Here is a 22698-nt window from a genome sequence, read left to right on the forward strand (position 1 = left end):
ACAGATAAATGTACAAATTCATTGCGTTCGTTGACATTTGGAAAATTTACGAGACAGCGTAAAAACACGATAGAAGTAAATCAAAAAGAACTGAAAAGAAATATAGTTAAAGTAAAAATTGTTTCATTTCACAAAAAAACCATTTAAGTATTTTAATGTAGGCACAATGCTCATTTTAAAATACTAAATGAGATTTCTATCTCATCTATCATTGCAGTATATGTACATAAATACGTCGCAAAAAATAAACGATGAAAGCTATATCAAACTGTTAAGTTCACTTTTATAAACATCAATAAAGAGTTTTTAATAAAACATTTATAATATCTTCTTGGGCTTTCATTTTTTACCGATACTACCGATACTAACCAAACTCTTCATATTTAATTTTTGTTGCCATCAATAATAGCAATATATCCAGCGTGGATTCACTTTATATTCTCTATTAATTGTCTAAAAAGTGCTGATATCCTTCCAAACATTGAGCCTCCGTTAATACATTAAACAATGGCAGGTTTCTAAAAAACAAAACTGTTTCTTTAACATTAATATTAGATTTCGTACCTACCACAGATGGATTGAATAGTTTACTTAAGGTTTGGAAGAATAGATTTGCCTAATTTAGTTTTGAGTGCGAGTCTAGTTTGATCAGCTTTCGGATACACAGCTCCAACTGTCTTCTTTTGTTTACAGTAGTAGACAAAAGCAGTTGCTTGGTTTCGAAGGAAAATACCGTCTATGGTAAACTGCAAGCTCTGTTTTATCCCCCCAATTTCTTCACATAATAAATTGGCAAAGGGATAGGAAGACGCTTCTAAATTGTCTATTAATTTTATAAATTTTATGCAAATTTCACTTTTGTTTGTTATTTTAGCATCTATTCGCATATTTTTCGAATTTAGCATCTATTAGCATCTATTCCGAACTTTAGCATCAATTAAGCATTAATAGCAAAATGCCCAAAATGCGTGTCTCTAGCCATTATTTACGTATATTCAATTACTTTTATTGCATAAATATTTTTATATTGGTATTCGTGTGCAAATCGAAATCATTGTATCAATAATTGTACATTTTTCAACAAAACCGAATGCAGATAGGTATGTTTAATAAATTTGAAATATTTAAATAATTTTTACGATATTTTTATTACGGAAAAAGCTCATTCGTTTTCATTTGAATTGCAAATTTAATACATTTATATACGTAAAATATGTATGTGCCACAATAACAATGAATTCAATATGACATTTTCAAAAACCAGCTTACAAGTTTTACAATTATTTTTTCAGTTTAACGTCCTTGTTATACTAAATCATGACAAGGACATCAGGTGTAGTCAAATGGTTCAATGTCAAGCGTGGTTTTGGCTATATAACTAGAAATGACACTAAGGAAGACATCTTCGTGCACTACAAGGCGATCTGCAGACCAAACCCACGAAAGGTAGCCCCTTCCCTGTCCGATGGTGAGCCAGTCGAATTTGTGGTGATTGAGGGTCCTCATGGCGTCGTGGCAGAGGCTGTTAGTGGACCCAAAGGTAAATCCGTTAAAGGATCCCCCTACACGGCCAATACAAGGGATTCCTTCTTAAGGGTTCATTATTTAAAAATGGACAGGCACGAAAACTTTTCGACCGAAGAGGACAGTGCGTCTCTGGAAAGATTGTTAATCCATGGGAGAGAGTATACAAGACGACGGAAGTGAATTTAATAATAAACACACTGAATTTATATTTTATTTTTGGGTTTAACACAGAACCATCTATAGTTGAAGTGTGAAATTACTATATTCTTTATTATTTTAAATATTTAATTTGTATATATTTACATAGATTATTATAGCTTATTAACAATAAATTTTATTACTTTATCCATGTATGTACCTAGTAAAACAGATGTAGTTTTTTTTATATTTTGTATTTGTAAACCTTTAATAAACAGTTTGTAAAACACTTTCAAGATTTGGGTTTATTTAGATATGAACATTTTTACCGGTAATTTAGGGATGAAGTATGCACAGTTGAATTTTTGGAAAAATTGATACTCAAAAAAAATTTGAAATTGCAAATCAATATGTATATGTATATGTATATGTAATATAATAATGGAAACATTTATACAAAAGTGTCTCATTTTAATCAAAACATACTATAGGTACATATGTATGTATTTTAAAAACCCATTAAAGTAAATCATATAATATAAATCGTATAATATAAAAATTAACAATAAAAGAAAACAATATCAATAGAAAAAAATGATATGCGGCTTATCACAGACGTACCCATTAAAGTAAATCATATAATATAAAAAGAATAATATAAACATATGTACATATATGATTACGGAAAGCAGTTAAACCATCAAATTTTTTATAAGAATTATTGGCAGTGCTGTCATCCAGCGGTTTTCCGAGGGTTTCCAGAAACCCAATGTTAAAAATCTGAAGTTTCCAGAAACCCGTTTTTCCAATTATAAAATTTCCGCAATTTTTGTTAAAAATGAATCACAGTTTCTATATAGAAATAAAAGAAATCAATGAGTTTATATATAGTTTGCCTAAGCATCACTTTTCAGCAAATTTGGGTAATAACAAACGAAAAATTCTCAAACACATTAGATACTTTTTAATACTTTAGATACTTTTTCATATGTATACATACATTAATATTGGTATATTTCGGATAAAAAATTCGGCGGTTTTAATCATATTCCAAATGAAAGAAAAAAAGTCCAATTGTTCTATTTTGATTAGAATATACATATTTTTAGTATTTCTTATTAATTTCGTATAAATTCTATTAATGTTGGCATGTCTTGATAAAAAAATTCTCCAGTGGTGCATTTTAAAATTTTTATTTTAATATACTAGTGTTTTTACACGGCTTTGCTCGGTATTTGTAATATAACCCGCTTAAACATGGCAAATCTAAACATAAACATTTTATTAAATTTATTTGATAGTTTTATTTTTATTTAAATTCGACTGCGTGCGGATCGAACACAGGACCGACACATTTCTTTTAATATTTTTATTTAATAAATTAATATTCCAACACCCATGCGATGATATTTCATCGGGTACAACACTAGTTTAGCAATAGACTTGAATCACATCCGATAAACATCCAATTGGCAGCGGAAAATGGGGTTGGTCTAGAACTGTTCTTCAAGGGTCTATCATGACTGTCAATTGGAATGAACGTCGTTTGAAAATTGTGTTTCATTCGTGAAAGAATGTCCACTCCTCGAACCGTTACTCGACCACTTTGAACCTGGCGACTGGTGATAGCATCGAACCCCCTTTTGAGAATGATTTTGAGAAATCGCCTTTTACTTCGGGTAGAAAGTTGTGATAAAGTTCAAAGCGTAGTTGGCTTTCTATAAGAAATCCCTACATTTGTTATTGCAAATAATGAGATCCAATGTTGGAGGAGTTCGCGTGCCTTTTGGTGCAAGGCTTGCACTGGGTCATCGAAAGAGAGAGTGTGCATGATCGGTGTTCTCCTTTATTTTACGTTTGTGCGAGACCAGCAAGTGTCAGTCCTTGTGGAATCTTCGTCAGGGACGCATTGAAGTTTAGTGGATAGAAGGTTGGAAGTACGGGTGACGATGTCTGACAAGGTCTTGGCCATCTTCGCGGTCGTATTTGCGATCGTTTTCACAGGTGGGTCGATTTCGAATTTCGCTGACAAGCAGTTTAACTGGAAGAGCTTGCATTTAATTAGTTTAAAGCCATTAATTTTTTCTGTGACATGTCAAACTGTCAAGCAATGATAAGTTTTCATTGATGAAATTTGCATATAAGATGAAAGATAAGCGTCAAAGTGAGACTACATACATGCATTCATAGATTGTTAGATTATCTAGCAATTTTTCTAAATGAACTTTCTTTATTAAATTTTGAATTATATGATTGATAAAAATTCTATCTATATTTATAGTCATTTGTTAAGATTAGAAAATAATATAATATTTTAATTAATATAAAATACAACTAATCATATATTAATAAGATATTTATGTTAGTTTTTCCTTTTTATATAATTATAGTCTCTCATCCGTGCCATTATTTTTAATCTAATTTTAAAAATACCGATAATATTTTTGTTCTTTGGAATCTTACCGCTAAATTCGCCGTACATAATATGCATTGAAATATTTAATTTTTGGGTTTACCTTGTTTTACGGTATAATGGTAGGTCCATAGGATAATTTATTGTGTTATTGAAATCGAAATTTTATATTGAGGTTTTTTTTTAAATAAAGCAGTGATCTGTCGTTGATCTGGTGCAATATATGCATATATGTAAATATGTACATATATGTACATTACTGGACAACCGTCTCGTTTCCCGACGAAAAGGTCTTTCAAACTGTATTCTTGAGGGGGTGATTGTGGCCTAATGTTGAGGGTTTTAGATGTAGATCATAAAAAAGGTTTTAATTTTGTTATTGAAAATAATTATAATAATAATAACTCTTTATTCCAGACGTTAGGGAAAATATTGCAATCCCCATCTTCCATATAAATAATATATACCTATATACAAATGAATGATAAAATAAATAAATATAATAAAATGATAATAATAATAATATATGCACGTATAATAATGTTATTAAATAATAAATAATAATTGATTAATCAATTGAAAGTCAATTTATGGCGGTGAAATAACTCCAGCCACTGAAGATATGTATGCACATACAGTGATGAGTAAAACCCGGATAACCAGCGTGCCGTTCATTGTTCAAATGTTGTAAATGCATTGTTAAAGGTTTGCTGAACCTTTTTACTTTTTATTACTCTAGTGATGAGCGGGTGAGAAGACGCGGCAGTAAGAAAACAATTTGACAATACAAATACACGACGACGTAGGGAGGCCGCTCTCATCCTGAGAATGGCCTCAACGTGAGGCAGGTGCCCTAATACAAATATCTGCAACCCTTCCTTTATCCCCTTCATTGTCTCCTGCTTGTATTTCATCAATCGTTTCTTTTTGTACCAGCCGTTAGAGGCTAGTACAAAAGGAAAAGAGATGAAAAATATTATTAATATTATATTATATTTTACAAGAGTCAATGGTATTATTTACATTTAGCTATTGTATCGATGATGTACATATTTATATGTTCTACCGTGATATATTGGGATATTCTGGAGCAGGTGTTGTCATACAAGCCTCAGACTTTTTTCTAGATATGGTCAGTCTGTAAACACCTTCGAGAGTTTGAAACTTTGGAAGTGGGTCACTTTAAAAAGCGCAATCAACAACAAATTTAATGGGACTTTAGCTGTATGTACATAAAAGCGAGAACTTAAAATATGTACTTACAGTAAGAACTCAATCGAAGCGACCTCGATATTCGACAAAGTTTGTGAAATATGAAAACGGTGGTTTGGTTTACGAATTTAAAGTTGACAGAGCGAAGTTTTTTAATTATTTTTTATTTAGATTTAACGAAGTATGGGGAAAGTATTGAAAATCAATAATCATCAATCAATAAATCAATAATCATCAATACCAAATAAAAAACCATAACAACAAAATGAGTTTTCTTGAATTCCTTCGCGTATGCAAGTCAACCGTTATGTGACTTAATCGTTACATAGTCGTTATTATTCAATACACGAAAAGTCGGCTGAAAATGTATGTCACCGGTGTAAACAGTGCAATTTTATAACAATGCACCGGTAAAGAAATATTATATAAGTACAATGCGGTCGTGGGATAATTATGAGCCCTAGGCTAGCGTTTCTCAAAATGTGTGCTGCAGTACCTGCATAACTAGGAACACCACCGCTAGCTCATAGTAATCGTTACTACATATAACATATACACATGCCATTTAGATTTACATATTGTTTCCTGGAATACAATGATGATATGTCACCAAGATCAAGATCCAATTTGTCACGGCAGCGCTTTAAAGATTACAATCAACCACAGAGGTTGAATATAAAAATGATAACTGTTTTGAAAATGTACTCAAGTTTAATTTAAACAATTAAGATTGTATTCTATGATGAAAATATATATAACTCAATTGAACCAAATCTTGGACTTCCATTGTGTGCTATGGTTGTGATATGAACATATGTACATATGTATAGTATGTATGTAACTACATATTAAGTTGCAATTCGTGCTCTTTAAGAAGTACTTTTTAATGACTATTTAATTTTTGTAAAATTCGAAAATTCCTGAAAACTTTCATCATTCATAGTTTTCATAAGCCAGTACTAGTATTTACTATATGGATAAAAAGTGCTCCTCTACAATTTAAAATGTCTTGTCAGTGATGATATTTTGGATGCGAAAATTGGGCATTGAACTCCAAAACGCTGCATAAGGTTTCAAAGGTTTAAGTGCGTTCAGATAAGTATGGAGCGCTGTATGCTTGGCATAGCGAGGAGATATAAAACACGGAATACGTGGGTGAGAAGTATGACAAAGGTCATTAATATAACGGTGAGAGTAATGAGATTCAAATATGAGGATCTATTTGTTTTAGTTTTGAGTAATTCAGAAGGCTTCGAAAATCAAGGGACGTTATGAGTGGAAAAAATATTCACATATTATAGCTCTAGGAAAATTAACAAATCGAAATCAAATTTAATTATTTATTAATATTGTAAGTAGTGGTGATTAATAACTTCATTTAAAACGTACACTAACCAATTAATTGACGCCCTGGGCAGTGCCCAAATACCAATACCATTACTGTACCAATAATTGTAATAAAATTGTTTACATATGCATTGTTGATAAAAATTTTGATGTCAAATTGAAGGTTGCCAATGTCAAAGAAATCCAATCAGAGACGCCTTGTTTCTGGGAAATCAAACCCTGGCCAATGGTACCATCGACGACTGTATATGGAGAAGAGGAGGAGACAGTGATGGGTGTCCAGATCCAGACATATTTTATGCTCTTTACACTCCTGGAGACACCATCGTTAAACAACCGGTAAAATAATTTAAATGAAACACAGAAACTGTGTTAGTGACCAATAAATGTAAAATTCTATTGGTGGAGGTATTTTTAACCGAATTCAAAATAAAAAGTTGGGTATACCAGGACGAGTCTCGACAATACAATTCATGGCTTCTATTGCCACAGTGGAAAAGTTAACGAAGTTCATAGAAAGTTGTGCGTGGGAATGATTCAACAATGATAAGTAAGGTCATTTCGTCGCATGCACGTACATACGTACATGCATTCACACATATGATGGATGTGCACGCGAATGCATCGTATATGCAACTTTCACCATGTGCAAGCACGCGTAACGTCACATTGAATTTAAACCTGATGTTTACAGATCGACATCCAGAGAGATGACTGGTTGAGAAGCAGCACTTGGGATTCCGGTTTGGAAAATATAGTTCTCATCCACGGTTATGCTGGAGGAGATGATACTTTGCCGATCGTCGTGCTCAGAGATGGTACGGTTGCATTTTTATTGTATTATGGGTATATTTCTTTCTTTTTTATTTAAAGCAGTTTTGAAACACAGCAGTACCAGATTCTACGGCTGGGTAAAATCATGTTGAAATCGCTGCTTTTTACGTGTTGTAAGTTGTAACGTGTTTGTAAAGCGTATGCCAGTTGCATTATTTGTTGTTGGATATTCAGAGTGATCTACATCATTTTTGAATCCATTTTAAAATGCATCATGGGTTTATAACTGTGGATTGCGGTTGAGTATATACATATATAAATAATGAAGTACATATGCATTAAATGGGTTCAGATAAGGTTGATGTATTTTTTAAATTGTTAGAAATAAAAAAGCACCTTAGTTGTTTATTTATTTATCTATAGAATCATCATTAAAGGTGAAATAGTCAAATGGGTCATATTTCTTACTAGCAGTGGCGGATCCAGGAAATTTTCAGGGTGTGGGCCGTTTCTAATTTTTAATACACACATTTTTTTCATAAAGAATAAATTTAAATACAAGTTAAGTAAGTATCTACATATTTCAATTGAATATTTTATCACTTTTTTATGCAAATTTGCTAAGAGTTAGTGGTATCAACTTGAAAGTTAGTCTTGAACTTGACCGGACTCGCCTATTATATTTCATAAGTTCAATTAAATATGCTAATTTATACTAATGGAGAAAGTATCTCAATATTTCAGCTTACCTTCGAACCAAACGTTACAACGTCATAATGGTGGATTGGGGAGCTCTGTGCAAGCCGCCATGCTATGTAGCTGCTGTACACAATCTACGAGCTGTTTCCAGATGTACTTCCAAATTGATGGTGCAGCTTCAGGGTGCGGGCATGTCCTTGGGTGGAACCACTTGTGTGGGTCATTCGCTTGGAGCGCACGTTTGTGGTATCATGGCTAATTATTTGCCATTCCGTATTCATAGGATCATAGGTGTTTAAATCAAAACTAAATTACATAGATATTTTGTGCGGAAGCTCTTAACCTTGTACTATTTTTAGGATTGGACCCGGCTAGGCCCCTTGTAAGGAATGGCGCACCGCTTAGGCTAGATGCTGGTGATGCAAATTCAGTGCAGATTTTACACACAAATGCTGGTCATTATGGAGAGGGTGGTAGACTTGGTCATCTTGATGTTTGTATTAACGGTGGAAGACTTCAACCCTTCTGTGAAAATACTCCAAGTAGGTTTATCTTTTATAAACTACTAGTTGTTTCAGATAACTACCAATCAGAAACGAATGGTTTTTTTTTTATAAATATAAGGGAATCGGAACTGAAATCGGAATTGGAAATCAGAAATGAGAAAGGAATCCGGATACGGAACTGAGAAGGGAATCAGGATCTGTAACTGAAAAAGGAATCCGGATCCAGAACTGAGAAAGGAATCGGGATCTGGAACTGAAAAAGGAATCCGGAATCAAAACCCATTCTACGAACCAAAACATACATACAAAGTCTCTTTCGAAATTATATATTAGATAAACTAGATAAATTATTCATTATTAGACCAAAGAGAAGACATCAAAACGAAATAGTTACATTAAAAATAATTAAAAAAAGTGACGAGATAAGAAGCTAAACAATTTTCATATATAATATAAAGTAATACATTGCTAATTTCAGATGCGGATTTATGCAGTCACATTTGGGCGGTATGTTATCAAGCTGAGAGTCTCTTCAATCCACGTTTAGCAGAACCGTGTGGTAGAAGATGTCCGGTAGGAGTTCGACCCTCACTTTCTCTACCCGGTAGTCCTTTACCCATAGGACAAGCTGCTCCTCTCAGGTATTTTAACAGTGATGCATATGTACATTTGAAACTTTTTAATATTAATAAAAACTAATAAATTATTGATTTTGAACTATAGAGCTGCTGGAACGTACTGTGTCACCAATGACAATCCACCATTTTGTCCTTTATCAAAAGATGATTTAGGGGACGAAAGATGTTGTTTATCACCTTCAGGTAGACCGGGTTTCAACGATGGAAAAGTAGGGAATTCAAGACCAAACAATGCCATTAAAAGGATACGACAATTGAGGAAAGAAAGGCAATTTAAACGTGTATAAAACTAGTAGCATATATTTATGTATGAATGTATGTACATATGTATATTTATGTTAAGAATTGTATTTATAGAATGTTTGTATTAAATAATGTGATTTTAATTACTATCTAATGTGTATGAGTTTTATTTAAAATTTAAATTTGAATAAAAAACACACTTATGTACATGTAAAGAAATATGTATACAAATTGGAACTGGTTGTAAATAAAAAATATATACATACACATGTATGTATATAAAACAAGAGAGAGTAGTGCAAGACGAGTTAGTTTTGGAACTACAAATCACGATTCAGTTTCGGTCTGATCATTGATTCATAACATTCGTTAGTGACTTAGAAGCTAAAATGTCTATTGGTTTAATCGGGTTGCAAGTTCTTATCTTTTCTTTTGTTCTTACGAAAGGTACAGTATATGTAATACATATTTTGTATAAAATTTTTTAAAATATAAACTACATGTTTGTTTAAATTTACAGATGTAAAATGTTATATTAGAGAGCCGAAAAACGCATGGTATCTGGGTGAAGCGACTTTAAGTGCATTAGCTCAGGGTTCAGCAAATAACTGCAATCGAAAAGGTCCTAATGTTTGTCCTAATCCTGGAGTATCATTTCAACTATTCACGCCGCAGGATCCTTCCAATCAACAAATGGTAAGATTTCCAAATCTATTATAATGTGTTCGTAAGTATAAAAAATGAGCTCATTAAGTACAGGTTTTATTGGTGCCCACATATACGTTTGCATAATTAATTATGCGGTTACAATCCAATATAAGATTAATGTTGATTTCTATAGATGGATTCTGAAAGTGATGAGTGGTTAAAGCAAAGCGGCTGGCAATCAAATTTAGAAACAATGATAATGTTTCATGGATATGCAGGAGGTCCTGAGACAGTCCCTATCGCTATTCTCAAAGACGGTGAGCTCATTTTATAATTTTTATTATTATTATATACATATATACCAGGAAGGCCTAACAAGTAAACCCCGATGCGCCTTCCTGGCCAATTACAAGCAACGCACCATTTTTATTACATAAGTCGCTGAATTATGAGACAATGAAATTAACGAGACATCTATGAATTGTAAACCTGTACATTTATCATAATCAAATAGTGGTGACATAATAGGTAGGATGGTTTAAGCCAATTTAATACAGGAACCGTTTCAACAATGAAATCAGAAAAATTGCCAAAATCTGATAGGAAACGATCGACCCGGAGTCACAAATATCCAAGTCTGACCAGCAGCATTACAAATATACTCAGAATGAATTATTTTCAATCGAGGTCAACTCACGGGATCGAACCCGGCGCCTCTCGGTGCTAGGCAAAACCCCAATCACCGAGCCATGCTGCTGGCTATCTTCATAATTTATCTTATTTTAATGTGCTAAAAACTTACCAATGCTAATATTTCTCAACGAAAACTTAAACATGTTACTTCAATCTAACACAGCGGTTTCCAAACTGGGAGGCGCGCCTCCCTGGGGAGGCGCGGACTAATGCCAGGGGAGGCGCCAAAACGTTTTAATAAAAAAATCATTTTCATACCATAATATCTACAAATAAATAAAACTTTATATCGTAGCTTAAAAGTAAAAATTCAATTCATGAATGTATATTTTTATTTTTCTTTCATTTTTATATACACATTTATGTAATTAGCAACCTTTCTCGAAGGAAACCAACATGAAGAGGCACATTTGTGTACGAACGGTAATTTTATTGTTAAACTTGCCTATTTGGCTGAAATTTTTGGAAAATTGAGCGGTTTAAATAAATCTATGCAGGGATCACAAATACACCCACTTGTTCCAAAAGACAAAGTAAAAGCTTTCATTAAATAGTTGAAGTTATGGAAATCAAATTTACAAAAGAATGAGTTGGATATGTTTTCACTTTCCAAAGATTTCTGGGTCACAGTCAATATTGAAGCAAGTAAAAATCTTTTTATTGACCTTGATTTCTCAAAGTTTTTGTGGATACAGAATCCATTTAACTACAATGAAGAAGACCAATTCAAGCTGACAACCAACGAAAAAGAAAAATTGATAGAATTATCATGCTATAGCTCACTAAAACAAAAGTTTCAAAATTAAATCATAATTAAATTATGGATGAATCTTTGTATTGCAAAGCAATGCAAATGCTTTTACCGTTTGTAACGTCTTATTTATGCGAAACGGGCTTTTCGGCACCAGCTGCAATGAAAACCAAATATCGAGCCAGGTTGATAGTCGAAAAGGAGTTACGAGTGGCACTCTCCATATTGCCCCCAAGAATTGATAAACTTTGTGCCAATAAACAACAACATCCTTCGCATTAATTTGATGTGTTAGATGTAGTTTAATTAGTAATTTAATATAAAAATAAATATACGTGTTCGTATACATTTATGTTATAGCAAAACCTTTTTATTATTCTGTCTATTGTAGTGTTCAGTATTTTTTTAAAAATAAAGGTTTATTATTTAAAACGTGTCTACATATATTATTATATCTATTAAACAATAAAAGGTAGGGAGGCGCGGAAAAAAAAATTTTTTTTAGGGAGGCGTAGTAGCATAAAGTTTGGAAACCGCTGATCTAACAGAAAAAGTTGGAAGCGAAGTGTTCTGACTTATAAATTTTTAAGACTTTGTTGGGATAAGGGGATCGATTATTTCAAACATATTGGAAAGTGATCTCTAGCATCTGTTGGAAAAAAGAAATAATATTTCAATTGTTCAAAAGTCAACTGGTTGACTTATCACTAAAACTAATACAGTCAAGTTTATGTAACTAAATAAATATATAAACCCATAAAATTGTGTGTGTAATTGTAAAAATGACTGAAATTGTTCGCAGCTTATCTCAGATCACAAAAATTTAATGTAATAATGGTCAACTGGATTGCCTTAAGTCGTCCGCCATGTTATTTAAATGCCATTCAAAACATGGACATTGTCGGACGTTGCACGGCGATGGTGGTTGAACAGATGCAGCGTGTTAGTGATCAAGCACACCTAATATCTTGTACTGGACACTCTCTGGGAGCTCATATTTGCGGTTTTATAGCAAATTACCTCACTATTCCAATGCATAGAATCATAGGTACATGACATTGAAATGCTATCGAATATATTAAATATACATAAAATATTCACAATCTCAATCCAAAACTGTTTCGATAAAGGTCTAGATTCGGCAAAGCCGTACGTGAAAATGCATCCATCTCAACACTTGGATGCTAGTGATGCTAATTCTGTACAGATGATTATTACAAACGGTGGTGGATACGGTTTGCCGGGAGGTTACGGTCATTTGGATATATGTATCAATGGTGGAAAAACGCAGCCATACTGCCGCAGGGAATCAAGTAAGTCTTCGATATTTTAATTAAAGAATAAATGTAAATTGGAATAGGTAGGTACATAAGTGTTACCTACGATAAGCAAAAGTAAAAAAAGTGGATAATGCGTATAAAGCTGAAGTTAAATGTGAATTATTTACTGTATCATATTATTTCCTGGTTTAGGTGAAGGATTGTGCAGTCATGTTTGGGCAGTTTGTTATTTGGCTGAAAGTTTATTTGCACCGAAGGTTGCAGTGCCGTGTGCTTCAAAGTGTCCAAATCGACCTACTATGTTACCTGGTGAACCATTGTTAATAGGAAACGCTGCACCACCTACGTAGTCGCTTTTATTGATAAAATTAACAATTACTTTACAATGAGTGTATTTAAAATAATGAGTTTTTTCCGTCCACAGAGCTATGGGAACTTATTGTGTTTATGATAATCATCCACCATTTTGTCCAATCATGGAAGACGACATCGGCGATACCAGATGTTGTATGAGGCGAAGACGTCAGCACAGTTTAGCGATGGGGAATTCGACTGATATTTAATTTATATTAAAACAAATGGAAAATTATGTTAAAAAAACGACTGATTTCATTTAATTAATAATTTATTTTACTTATTTTTATATAAAAATAATGCCGTGATTAAATTTTGTACATTGGATTTAAGACTTGTTAGCACTACCGGTTAATAAAGAAATTAGAGCGGCCTTGTCTTTTTCCTTCTTTCTGACGACGTCTAAAGCACGTGCTCTCCAAGTGCTCTTGCGTAATTTGATTGGTCGACTTCCCACATATCGTCCTAAAATTGACAAGTAAAAAAATATCAATAATATCATACCTAAGTTATTTGAAAATAAATTGTTTAAAATTAATTACAAACCATTCATTTCTTTCATAGCTTTTATGAAATCAGCTGGTTCTTTGAAGCTGATGAAGCCGAAACCTTTGCTCTTGTTGGTTCGTTTATCTCGTATAACTTTTGCTCGGTAAAACGAACTGTATTTACTGAAAGTTCTGGACTGAAATGAAAATAAAACAATTATAATATTTTTACATATAACAAAATAATTAAGAAGAAAAACACTAACAAGTAATTCATCTGTGACGTCGTTGCCTAAATCCCCACAAAATAGTCTGAAATCATCATCAGGCCAATCCATCAACGATAGGTCTTCCCAAACTTGACCTCCTGCTGTTCTTATAACCTATTAAAAATAAAATTATTATTCAATTTCAAAACATATACATATGTTTAAAGATATAAAAACTGAAACCTTTCTATTTTTCTTTTCTTTCTTTGACATTTTGTGAGAACTACTTGTGTTAGGAATTATCGGTGGATGCATTGGAGGTTCGATAATTGGATTAACATTCACTAGAGGCATTTGCAAAAGAGATGGTATCGGAACTTGAACCTCAGCTTCTTGGATTGCCGAATTACAATCTGCCATACCTGAATTTATATCGAAGTTATCCCGTTTCTACAAAGATAAAGAAATTTACATATGTAACAAAAAATCACATTTAGATACAATTAAAATAAATAGCATTTATGTACCTTTGATTTATCTGACTTCGGTTTGTAAAGCTGTGGCGCTCCACTGAGTACAACGGGCTGGGGCTTCGGCGGTGTAAGAGGTGGTAGAAACCCAGGAAAGCCGGGAAACGACGGTGGTGGTGGGAGACGTGGTCGTTGCAACTGTGTTGGTAGTAAAATAGAAGGGGGCGGTGGAGGCGGGGGAACATTACCCATTAAAAATGTGGAACTTGGGGTGGGAAGGAGTGGCCCTGGTGTAGAAGAGCCAGAGGACCCTTGCTGCAACCGTTGTTGGACAGTTCCATATGTCGACGATGCAATCACCGGCCTCATTCTTTGTTCGCCGGCTATTTCTGCCTCGAACCTTGGGGATAAGTAAAAATCTGAACAGGTGTCAGTATTGCATTCTAATGCCACATCAACCAAAGATAAAACTATGTATAATTTTTATGTTTAAATTTATGATTAGGTTTATCTTTAATTGATGATTTTTTTCAATATAAGGATACATGCAATAGTATGGAATATATTATGTATTGAGGCGAACGTTTCTGTGCGTACCTGGACATTTCGTCCTGCATCTGTTGGAATTTTAGATCGTTGTCCATTTTGGAGCTGGTGACAGCTGACAGTTTATGACAGACGACAGTTGATAGTTTATAAATGAGTGAATGACTTTTTTTGAAAATTCAAGTCTCCGCAAAGCTAGATTTGCGTCACGCACTAACCTCAAACTCAAATGCCAAACTGACGAGAACCAAACGCAGAATTTGGTCGTAATCGATAAAGTTGTGATCAACGTAAAAGTTTGTTTATAAATTTATTAAATATTAAATAAAATTTTAAATGGAAATGGATCGTACTATTGACATATAAAAAAAAGAAGATCACGCCTTTCTTTTTTAAAAATATCCCACATCAGTTTTAAAATTTGTTCTTTCTTGGGTGTTTTTGAAAATCTTTAAATTTTATTTTTGTTTTCCCTATTCAGCGAATCAAGCAGCGGAATTACTCCACTGGAATAAATTTCATTTGGTTTAATAAGAACTCTAATATTCACAGTAAAATTTATAAAATATGATATGTATGTAGAAAATTCAGTTGCGTGGGGTGAAAATGTATCCATTTTTATCGCACAGCATTACTTACGTATGTGTGCACGAGCAGGATACAAGGGGGCTTAGTATGACGTCATCTAGTCCCCTTGTATCCTGTTCGCGCACACGTAAGTGAGGCTGTGTGATAAAAACAGGAATGTTTTTACGGCACGCCACTGCCCACTGGTAAAGATTTTTATCAATTGAATACCTGACATAAAAAATTAGCCAAGTGCCATTTTAAGATACATCGATTTTTGTCAATGTAATTTTATAGGCAATACAAACTTGCTTTTGATATACACAATTAAAAACGATTTTAAAGACTTGGACAATATTTTAAAACATTGTCGCCGGCATATAGAACGTATATCTGGCATAAAACCGATTTTGAATTGCAGGCAATTATTTTATTTCCGGTTCATGTATATGTAAATGCAGAGATTTAAAAAAAACTTTAAGCTTTTTAATAAAGAAAATTATATTCAAATCGCGTTAAGGGTTGATGAGTTTATGGGGGATGAACGAATGAGACGACTGGCATGTTAATGCACGTGTTTATTATATGACAGCTGAAGACAGAGTGAGTAGCGGCTCTCCGAACCCAGCCGGGTTGGTCCCCACTCGCAGGAAGGCAACCAAACTCGACCATGTCGTATAAGCGAGCCGCCACAAGTTAAATGAAGAGGAATCAGTAAAATTAATGAATCCGATTGACTCCTTTGTTTTTCACAGTAATTGGATTACTACGCACATTGCGATCGGCCAAAAGACAATTTTTGAAAATCGCGAATACGGAATAATTGGCACTCGAGTTCTCATTAGTATGATAGTTATCGTTAATATTATGGACTTTTCGGCTGCCAAATTTTCCGTTATAGAGATTTTAGTTACTTTTGGGCGAGCGTTTTGTAAACAATAATCACCGAACCGTTTTTCACAACCTCTCTAATTCTTGACTTTGCTGATCGATTTCACCAAACCATTTACTTTTTTATTCACTAAGATCGAACTTTAAATAAGCGTTTTGATTTTTACATCACTGTTTGAAAGCGAAATATAAAAAAAGCAATGGCAAGAAATGCGTATCGGCAATGGTCGCCATGTGTCATGCTTAGACGAGTGTGGTTATCGTGATCGAGTGTCAGGTTTTGTTTCTGTCGAAGCTGAGGCGTTTTAGACGAGGAGTGAGGAGTGAGGAGTGAGGAGTATAACGGAGGGCGTAGTCTCCCGTCTGCATCATGGAGAATGAAGGACGAACCGTCTGGTGTGGAAACTTATCGGAGAGAGCGACGCACCCTGTGGTGCGTGAGCTATTCCTACATGTAAACTTAAATGACTCACCTATGTGTATTATATTGACATTTCCTACATCATTTTGATTAATTCATCTCACACGTTCGATCATTTCCAGGCGGGACCAATAGAAAAAGTGTACATTCCAAAAGACAGAGATGGCAGACAAAGAAACTATGCATTCATTACATACGTCCACGAGGAGTCCGTCTTATACGCTTTGAATATATTCAAAGGCACTTTCTTATGGGACAAACAACTCAACTTGCAGAGCAAAGGCGCTTCGAGGCTTCCAGATAAAAATTTATCTTTGCGAGACGAAGATAGAGAGCCCGTCAATTGTGGAATGTCGCCTCGGTACGACGAATCACCTTATTCGTCGTCGTTGAAACAAAAATTCGGACTGCCACCGCAAAATTTGCCTCCGATGGACTCCTATGTAAATAATCATTTTAGTAATATGAGGTCCGATTTGAATCGTCCGAGCATTAAAGACTTGAGCATAGCCAGTCTCACAGGGCAGTGGTCTTCGAAAAATATTCCCGTTGAAAGGTTCGAGCCGTACAGAAGAGACAGCAAGAACAATAAATACAAAGAGATTGAAAATAATCACGGAAGAAATACCTATAATGACAAGGGCAACAATGAATATAGACATTATCGCGACCACAATATCAATAACCAACAAAGACAGACTGAACGCAATCATAGGAAACATTCGAGACATTGACAAATGTTTATTTGCCAACGCAGATAAACGCAGAGTTCAAATTTACGTACATATTTTTAAAAGACACTTTTCTATAATAAAGTACAAAACTCATGATAATTATTATTTTAATTCAAAGGTGTTTTTGGTGCAAAACACATTATGACGGTGACGTTTAATTATTCATATGAAAAATAATTAAACCACAGATATCCTAATTTAAAAAATCAGAACTGCAATACATTTTATTATTATAGTTTCTTTTATTTTATATCAAATGAATATATTGCACTGAAAATATATTCATATTACTAGTTTTAATGATTTTTAAAATTGCTCTGAAGATTTCTGTAAGAATTCGATAATTTTTGAGATTCACCGTCATAGGATTATAAATTACAATGTGTTCTGCGACACATTATATTATATATGAGTTATTTTGTAATATTTTACTGTAAACGGATATTGGTATATTTTTATGTTGGTTTATTTCAAATTTAAAATATTTTAAAAATTATATGGATCATCTTTTCACGATGGTATAATATTTTATTTTCATTCTTCCGTAATACTGTTTTGATTTTAAATGTGTTGTGAATAATATTAGAGGGTTTAACGATAATATATCTGTTCAAAACATACATATTTATATAGATATGTAATCGATGTTCATTTGATTATCAATTAACTAATACGATGCGATAGTGCAATTTTGTAAATGTAAATATTCTAAAATTTCTTAATAAATAAATTTTTTACGTGTATATGTATATTGTTTCTCATATTTCGAACTACCTTAAAATAACAAAGATTGCATTTCTTATATTTTTATTTTTCGTAGAAAATAAAACAAAGATTTGGGGTTACTTATTATTTATGTATAATAATAAATTATCAATTTATAAAATCTCAACAAAATTCTACTTCATAACTACGACTAATAAATTATTTCCATTTAAAAAACAATACATATGTTAATATTTTACAATATATCACGCTTCAGTGATTTATACTTAATTATTAAGTTACAATTAAATCACTTAAATGCAAAATTATTGCGTTCTCAAAGTATTCAATGTTTTCTCTATGTTCCTGTACTTGGACACGGGAACGACTTCTCTCATAATTTTGATAAAATTTCCACTGTTGGACAATACTTTGAAGAGTTGTTTTGCGTGTCCTCTGGTCTCCAAACTGCCTTCAGTGAGAAGATCAGCTCCCGTTTGGAATAGTTTATCCCTCAAATCCTTCTGCAGTGCAAATATTTTGTCTGAACCTGTACTTTTGACCACATTGGCCAACAGTCTGGCACTCGTGCACCGCACTACGGCATTCTGATGAACGGTTCCCCTCGTCATTAGGATGCTGATGGACTTTTGGGGTGTAATGAATTCACACATTCTGTCGAGGGCATCGTTTGCATCGATCCGGAGAAACTTGTTTGTGTCGGCTGTCCTATTCAGCAGCGGCACGGCCAACTCCTCCGCCTCCGACTCCAATCCTTTTCTATGAGTTTTGAACATGTCTCCTGCCAGACGACACGCAGCTCTTGCGACTTGCGAACGCAGATTTTTCACCTGGGATGCCACAGCTCTGGTGGCCACCGTCAATTGGGTTTCCATCAAGGAGGAATGACACTTAACCAACCTTCCCATGCTTTGCAATCCAGTCATTACCGTCTCCCATTCCGGGTTCTCCAGTTGTGCCAAAGACCTGGCCAATGCTTCTTTTGGTTTTTCGAACGGTAGCATCGTTGCACTCGCTTCATTTTCAACCGGTTGCACTTTATTTCTATTCAACTTTGAACCCAGCAACTTGGGTACCGCTCTACTATTGATAATCTTCTTGGGCGTTTTCCTCTCGGGTGATATTTTATTTTCGACCACTTCTTGTATTTCTATGTCGCCGTTTGTTGTCGCTTTGTCGACTTGATCGATTTCTACCGGTTTTGGAGATTCTATCACTGAGATTTCTGACGAAATTGATTTGACTTCTTCGTCTGTGCTCACGGAACTACCCAAGAAGGTTATAATTGGTGCTGAATTTATCAGGCTTCTGTTGTTGTCGCCTTCTCTTGCTGAAGGTAGTAGTATTTGAGAGCGCGCCGAATGTGCTGGAGACCTATCACTAATCGGAAATCTAACAATGTCGGGTGCATCGTCATCATCGACCGAATGAGGACTTTCCACCTTCAAATTAATGAACCTCTCCTCCCCATTATAGTCATTCAACTCTTCTATCTCTATCGTTTCCGCCTGATTGTTATCGTTGATGAACCGGATCTCGGTAGTTGAAGGCGTTTTCGGTCTTTGCTCTTCCGAGTTCGTTTGTGTCTCTTCTTCCGACTCATTTTGTATGATAGGAGATTGGGCTTGTTCGCTGTACGGCGAGTGCTCGTCGATTGGATCTTCATCTGTGAGGTCCTGTTTCGGCGACTTGATAGGAGTTGGCGGCTTAGATGCTGACGAATTGCGCCAACGGTTGTCGTTCGAAATTGGGCTGTTGCGTTGAGATATTTCTTCCTCGAGAACCGACCCGAGATCCGATTTGTGCGAAGGTATGTCGTCGTCCAGCTCGTCAATCTTGTATCTGAAATAGAAAAGGGACAAGTTAATATGCTTCGTACATTTCGACTGGCGTGACGCGCACAAATAGCGTTAGCGGTTTTCACACATTTTTCAAAAAAGTTATTTCGAGGCCACCGTTGCCGGCTTATTAGTTTTGTAGGATTATATGTGGATAAGAGCAATTACTAAAGCTCCAACTATTCCAATTTCAAAGACGCGTTATTAAAATGATATCCTTTTTAGAATGAAATACAAATTTTAATAGCGCAGTGTCACGAATAGTTAATCACACTGATCAAATTTTAGCCTTGTTTCTATGTACCTATACATAAATAGGAAAATTTGCACGATATTCGATCTTTTTTCCAAAATATCATTTTTTTTCCACATACATATGTATATGTATGTTACAGTTGTAATATATTCCATCTAATCTGGTACCAACTACCGGTATAGTTGAAGTGTATTTCCAGCTGTCATATATTTTGACTAGTTGGAATATATTCTGACTAGGCCACGTAAGTTGATTCATATGGCGAATTACTTTCCAACTGGTCAAAATATATTACAACTGAAAATACAGTTTAACTATATGTTGCTACCAGGTTAGATGGAGATGTTAGGTTTTCGTGAAAACGTCACTCGACTAGTAAGGGAGAAAACAAATTCAAATGTACGGCACGGCACGTCTTCATGGCTTCCAGTCAAGTTAATTGTTAATTCGTGCGATATTATTATTTCGACAAGTTTCTCCTACATTTCTTCAAATATGGGATATCCGTTATCAACCACTGTCAAGCTTATATCAATACAAGGACAAAATATAACCAAAAACACTCCAGGGGATGAGTTTTGGGACTGCGTGCCTCAGGGATGGCTGAGCATGCTTGGGTTTTCTTGCATGCTAAAGAGCATCTAAAAAAAAACACGTGCCGGGTGCCTCTCTGTGTGATTTCTAAATTGCGTAGGTAAATCACATATTCTTAGAATTATCGTAATACGACACTCATTACCTTTATTTGTAATACCTAGCAAATATTAAAGTATTATTGAAATCTAAAGCATTCGTAAAAACATCTGAGCTGTCAAAACTCGACTGTTATATTACAACTGGCGCACATTGTTGAAAGTGTATTTGCGCTTGTAGAGATATAATTTACTAGTTGAATTGCATTGGAATATGAATAACCTAAAACGCTAATTGGAATATATTACAACTTAAAATACACGTTGACTGTAACATATATTCCAGAAAGGCCTAACAGGTAAACTCAAATGCGCCTTTCTGTTCAATTACAAACATCGATATACAATTATGTTTATATATGTAGTATCATAGAGACATCTATGAACAAATTCGATGATATTAATATTTCGATAAATACATACATTTTACAGAGTGGGTAGCATATTATATATCAGCAAATTAGAGATGCTATAAACTTTAATTTTGCGAGAGACAGGAAAGAGTCGTTTCAACAATGAAATCGGATAAATTGGCCAACTCGAATAGGAAACGATCGACCTGGAGTTACATATCCATTGTCTGGCCAGCAACACCGGGCCAGAGAATGAACCCATGATCACTCTGTTGAAAAAATTACACGCTGACCACTGAGCTATGTTGCTGGTATAGATTAAACATTAACGGAAATTGCCTTCACAGTATTATACATTGATCGACAAGGTTCAATTTCGCTAATGGTCTGAGAGTAGGCACTATAATGTTCATATAAATACATATAATTTGCCTTTGAACTCCGGATTCGATCCTTAAACGCAATATTTTTATATGGATTAGTGCCAAATTATGGTCTTTAAGTTTAAGCCACAAAAACGGTCCTTCAGATGTCGTATGATGCATATTAAACAAAACGAAAGTTGCGTGCTATCAACACTCTGACGCAGCCTTACTGGTCGAACGATTATGGGCTTTTAATTTGAACGTAGCGACTGTTGTAATACGAATTAATTTATTGCTAAAATGGAACGCCATTCTTTAGATAAGCTCTCGAAAGGTTTTCGCGCACGCATTCCCTTTCCAATTTGCATAAATTCGCACCGTTTTAGTTTCTCGAAGACGGCGAGGAAAATCGCACACGGGATCGAAAAGTTTCACGGCGACTTTTTCGCCTTTGGAAATCTCGTGTGTTTAGACATTGTTTGCATGTAAATTTATACCGTGCCAGTTCAAGGAATCGTTTTGACCTTTTTACAGGATTAAATTTACGTACGTGTGTTGCATAAAATTGTTTTAAATGTTGAAAAAAAAAACTACTAAATATTTCAGAGTAAATAACGCATTGCAAGCACTATTATTATATATGAAGGTATACATATAAACTTTTTATACATGCTTTATATGTAGTATAAAGCATACATACGTAAGTAGTTAGTTGTTTTATGACAGAAAATTAACGTTTATCATCCCTCGATCTCAACAGTGCAATTAAGGAGTTGGGGGGATGCAAACGACCTTTTCGTTCGCTATTGAAGTGAACTTTCATTATTATAGGGGTTATTGCAGTTTTACAGTGTAGAATATGTATATATTCCTAATTATTTTATAATAAAAAATCTGATATCAATGAAACTTGTATGTT

General features: G+C 34.2%; 5 protein-coding genes across 5 annotated transcripts; 3 read left to right on the forward strand and 2 right to left on the reverse strand.

Annotated features, from left to right (window-relative positions):
* Positions 1 to 1002: 1002 nt before the first annotated feature.
* Positions 1003 to 1765, forward strand: LOC143910730 (cold shock-like protein CspE). Its single transcript, XM_077429327.1, has 2 exons — positions 1003 to 1104; positions 1293 to 1765. The coding sequence occupies exon 2, from the start codon at positions 1318 to 1320 to the stop codon at positions 1705 to 1707; it is 390 nt and encodes a 129-aa protein (XP_077285453.1). The 5' UTR covers positions 1003 to 1104; positions 1293 to 1317; the 3' UTR covers positions 1708 to 1765.
* Positions 1766 to 5893: 4128 nt separating this feature from the next.
* On the forward strand, positions 5894 to 13432 carry LOC143910837 (uncharacterized). Its single transcript, XM_077429434.1, has 14 exons — positions 5894 to 5999; positions 6801 to 6976; positions 7332 to 7455; positions 8156 to 8401; positions 8470 to 8652; positions 9095 to 9257; positions 9340 to 9522; positions 9871 to 9944; positions 10018 to 10193; positions 10339 to 10462; positions 12392 to 12637; positions 12720 to 12902; positions 13062 to 13215; positions 13294 to 13432. The coding sequence occupies exons 1-14, from the start codon at positions 5894 to 5896 to the stop codon at positions 13430 to 13432; spliced, it is 2277 nt and encodes a 758-aa protein (XP_077285560.1).
* A 47-nt stretch (positions 13433 to 13479) lies between these two features.
* On the reverse strand, positions 13480 to 15196 carry LOC143910576 (uncharacterized). The gene is made up of 6 exons (XM_077429107.1): positions 14988 to 15196; positions 14448 to 14790; positions 14164 to 14370; positions 13978 to 14094; positions 13770 to 13908; positions 13480 to 13688 (listed from the first exon to the last, which is right to left on the reverse strand). Exons 1-6 carry the CDS (start codon positions 15032 to 15034, stop codon positions 13552 to 13554), a joined length of 990 nt encoding a protein of 329 aa, XP_077285233.1. The 5' UTR covers positions 15035 to 15196; the 3' UTR covers positions 13480 to 13551.
* Positions 15197 to 16616: 1420 nt separating this feature from the next.
* LOC143911189 (uncharacterized) lies at positions 16617 to 18485 on the forward strand. Its single transcript, XM_077429967.1, has 2 exons — positions 16617 to 16848; positions 16938 to 18485. The coding sequence occupies exons 1-2, from the start codon at positions 16765 to 16767 to the stop codon at positions 17547 to 17549; spliced, it is 696 nt and encodes a 231-aa protein (XP_077286093.1). The 5' UTR covers positions 16617 to 16764; the 3' UTR covers positions 17550 to 18485.
* Positions 18393 to 21959, reverse strand: LOC143910838 (uncharacterized). The gene is made up of 2 exons (XM_077429436.1): positions 21847 to 21959; positions 18393 to 20117 (listed from the first exon to the last, which is right to left on the reverse strand). The coding sequence occupies exons 1-2, from the start codon at positions 21957 to 21959 to the stop codon at positions 18581 to 18583; spliced, it is 1650 nt and encodes a 549-aa protein (XP_077285562.1). The 3' UTR covers positions 18393 to 18580.
* Positions 21960 to 22698: the final 739 nt, after the last annotated feature.

Source organism: Arctopsyche grandis, chromosome 4 (genome assembly GCF_051622035.1).
Source record: "Arctopsyche grandis isolate Sample6627 chromosome 4, ASM5162203v2, whole genome shotgun sequence".
Taxonomy (NCBI): Eukaryota; Metazoa; Arthropoda; class Insecta; order Trichoptera; family Hydropsychidae; genus Arctopsyche; species Arctopsyche grandis.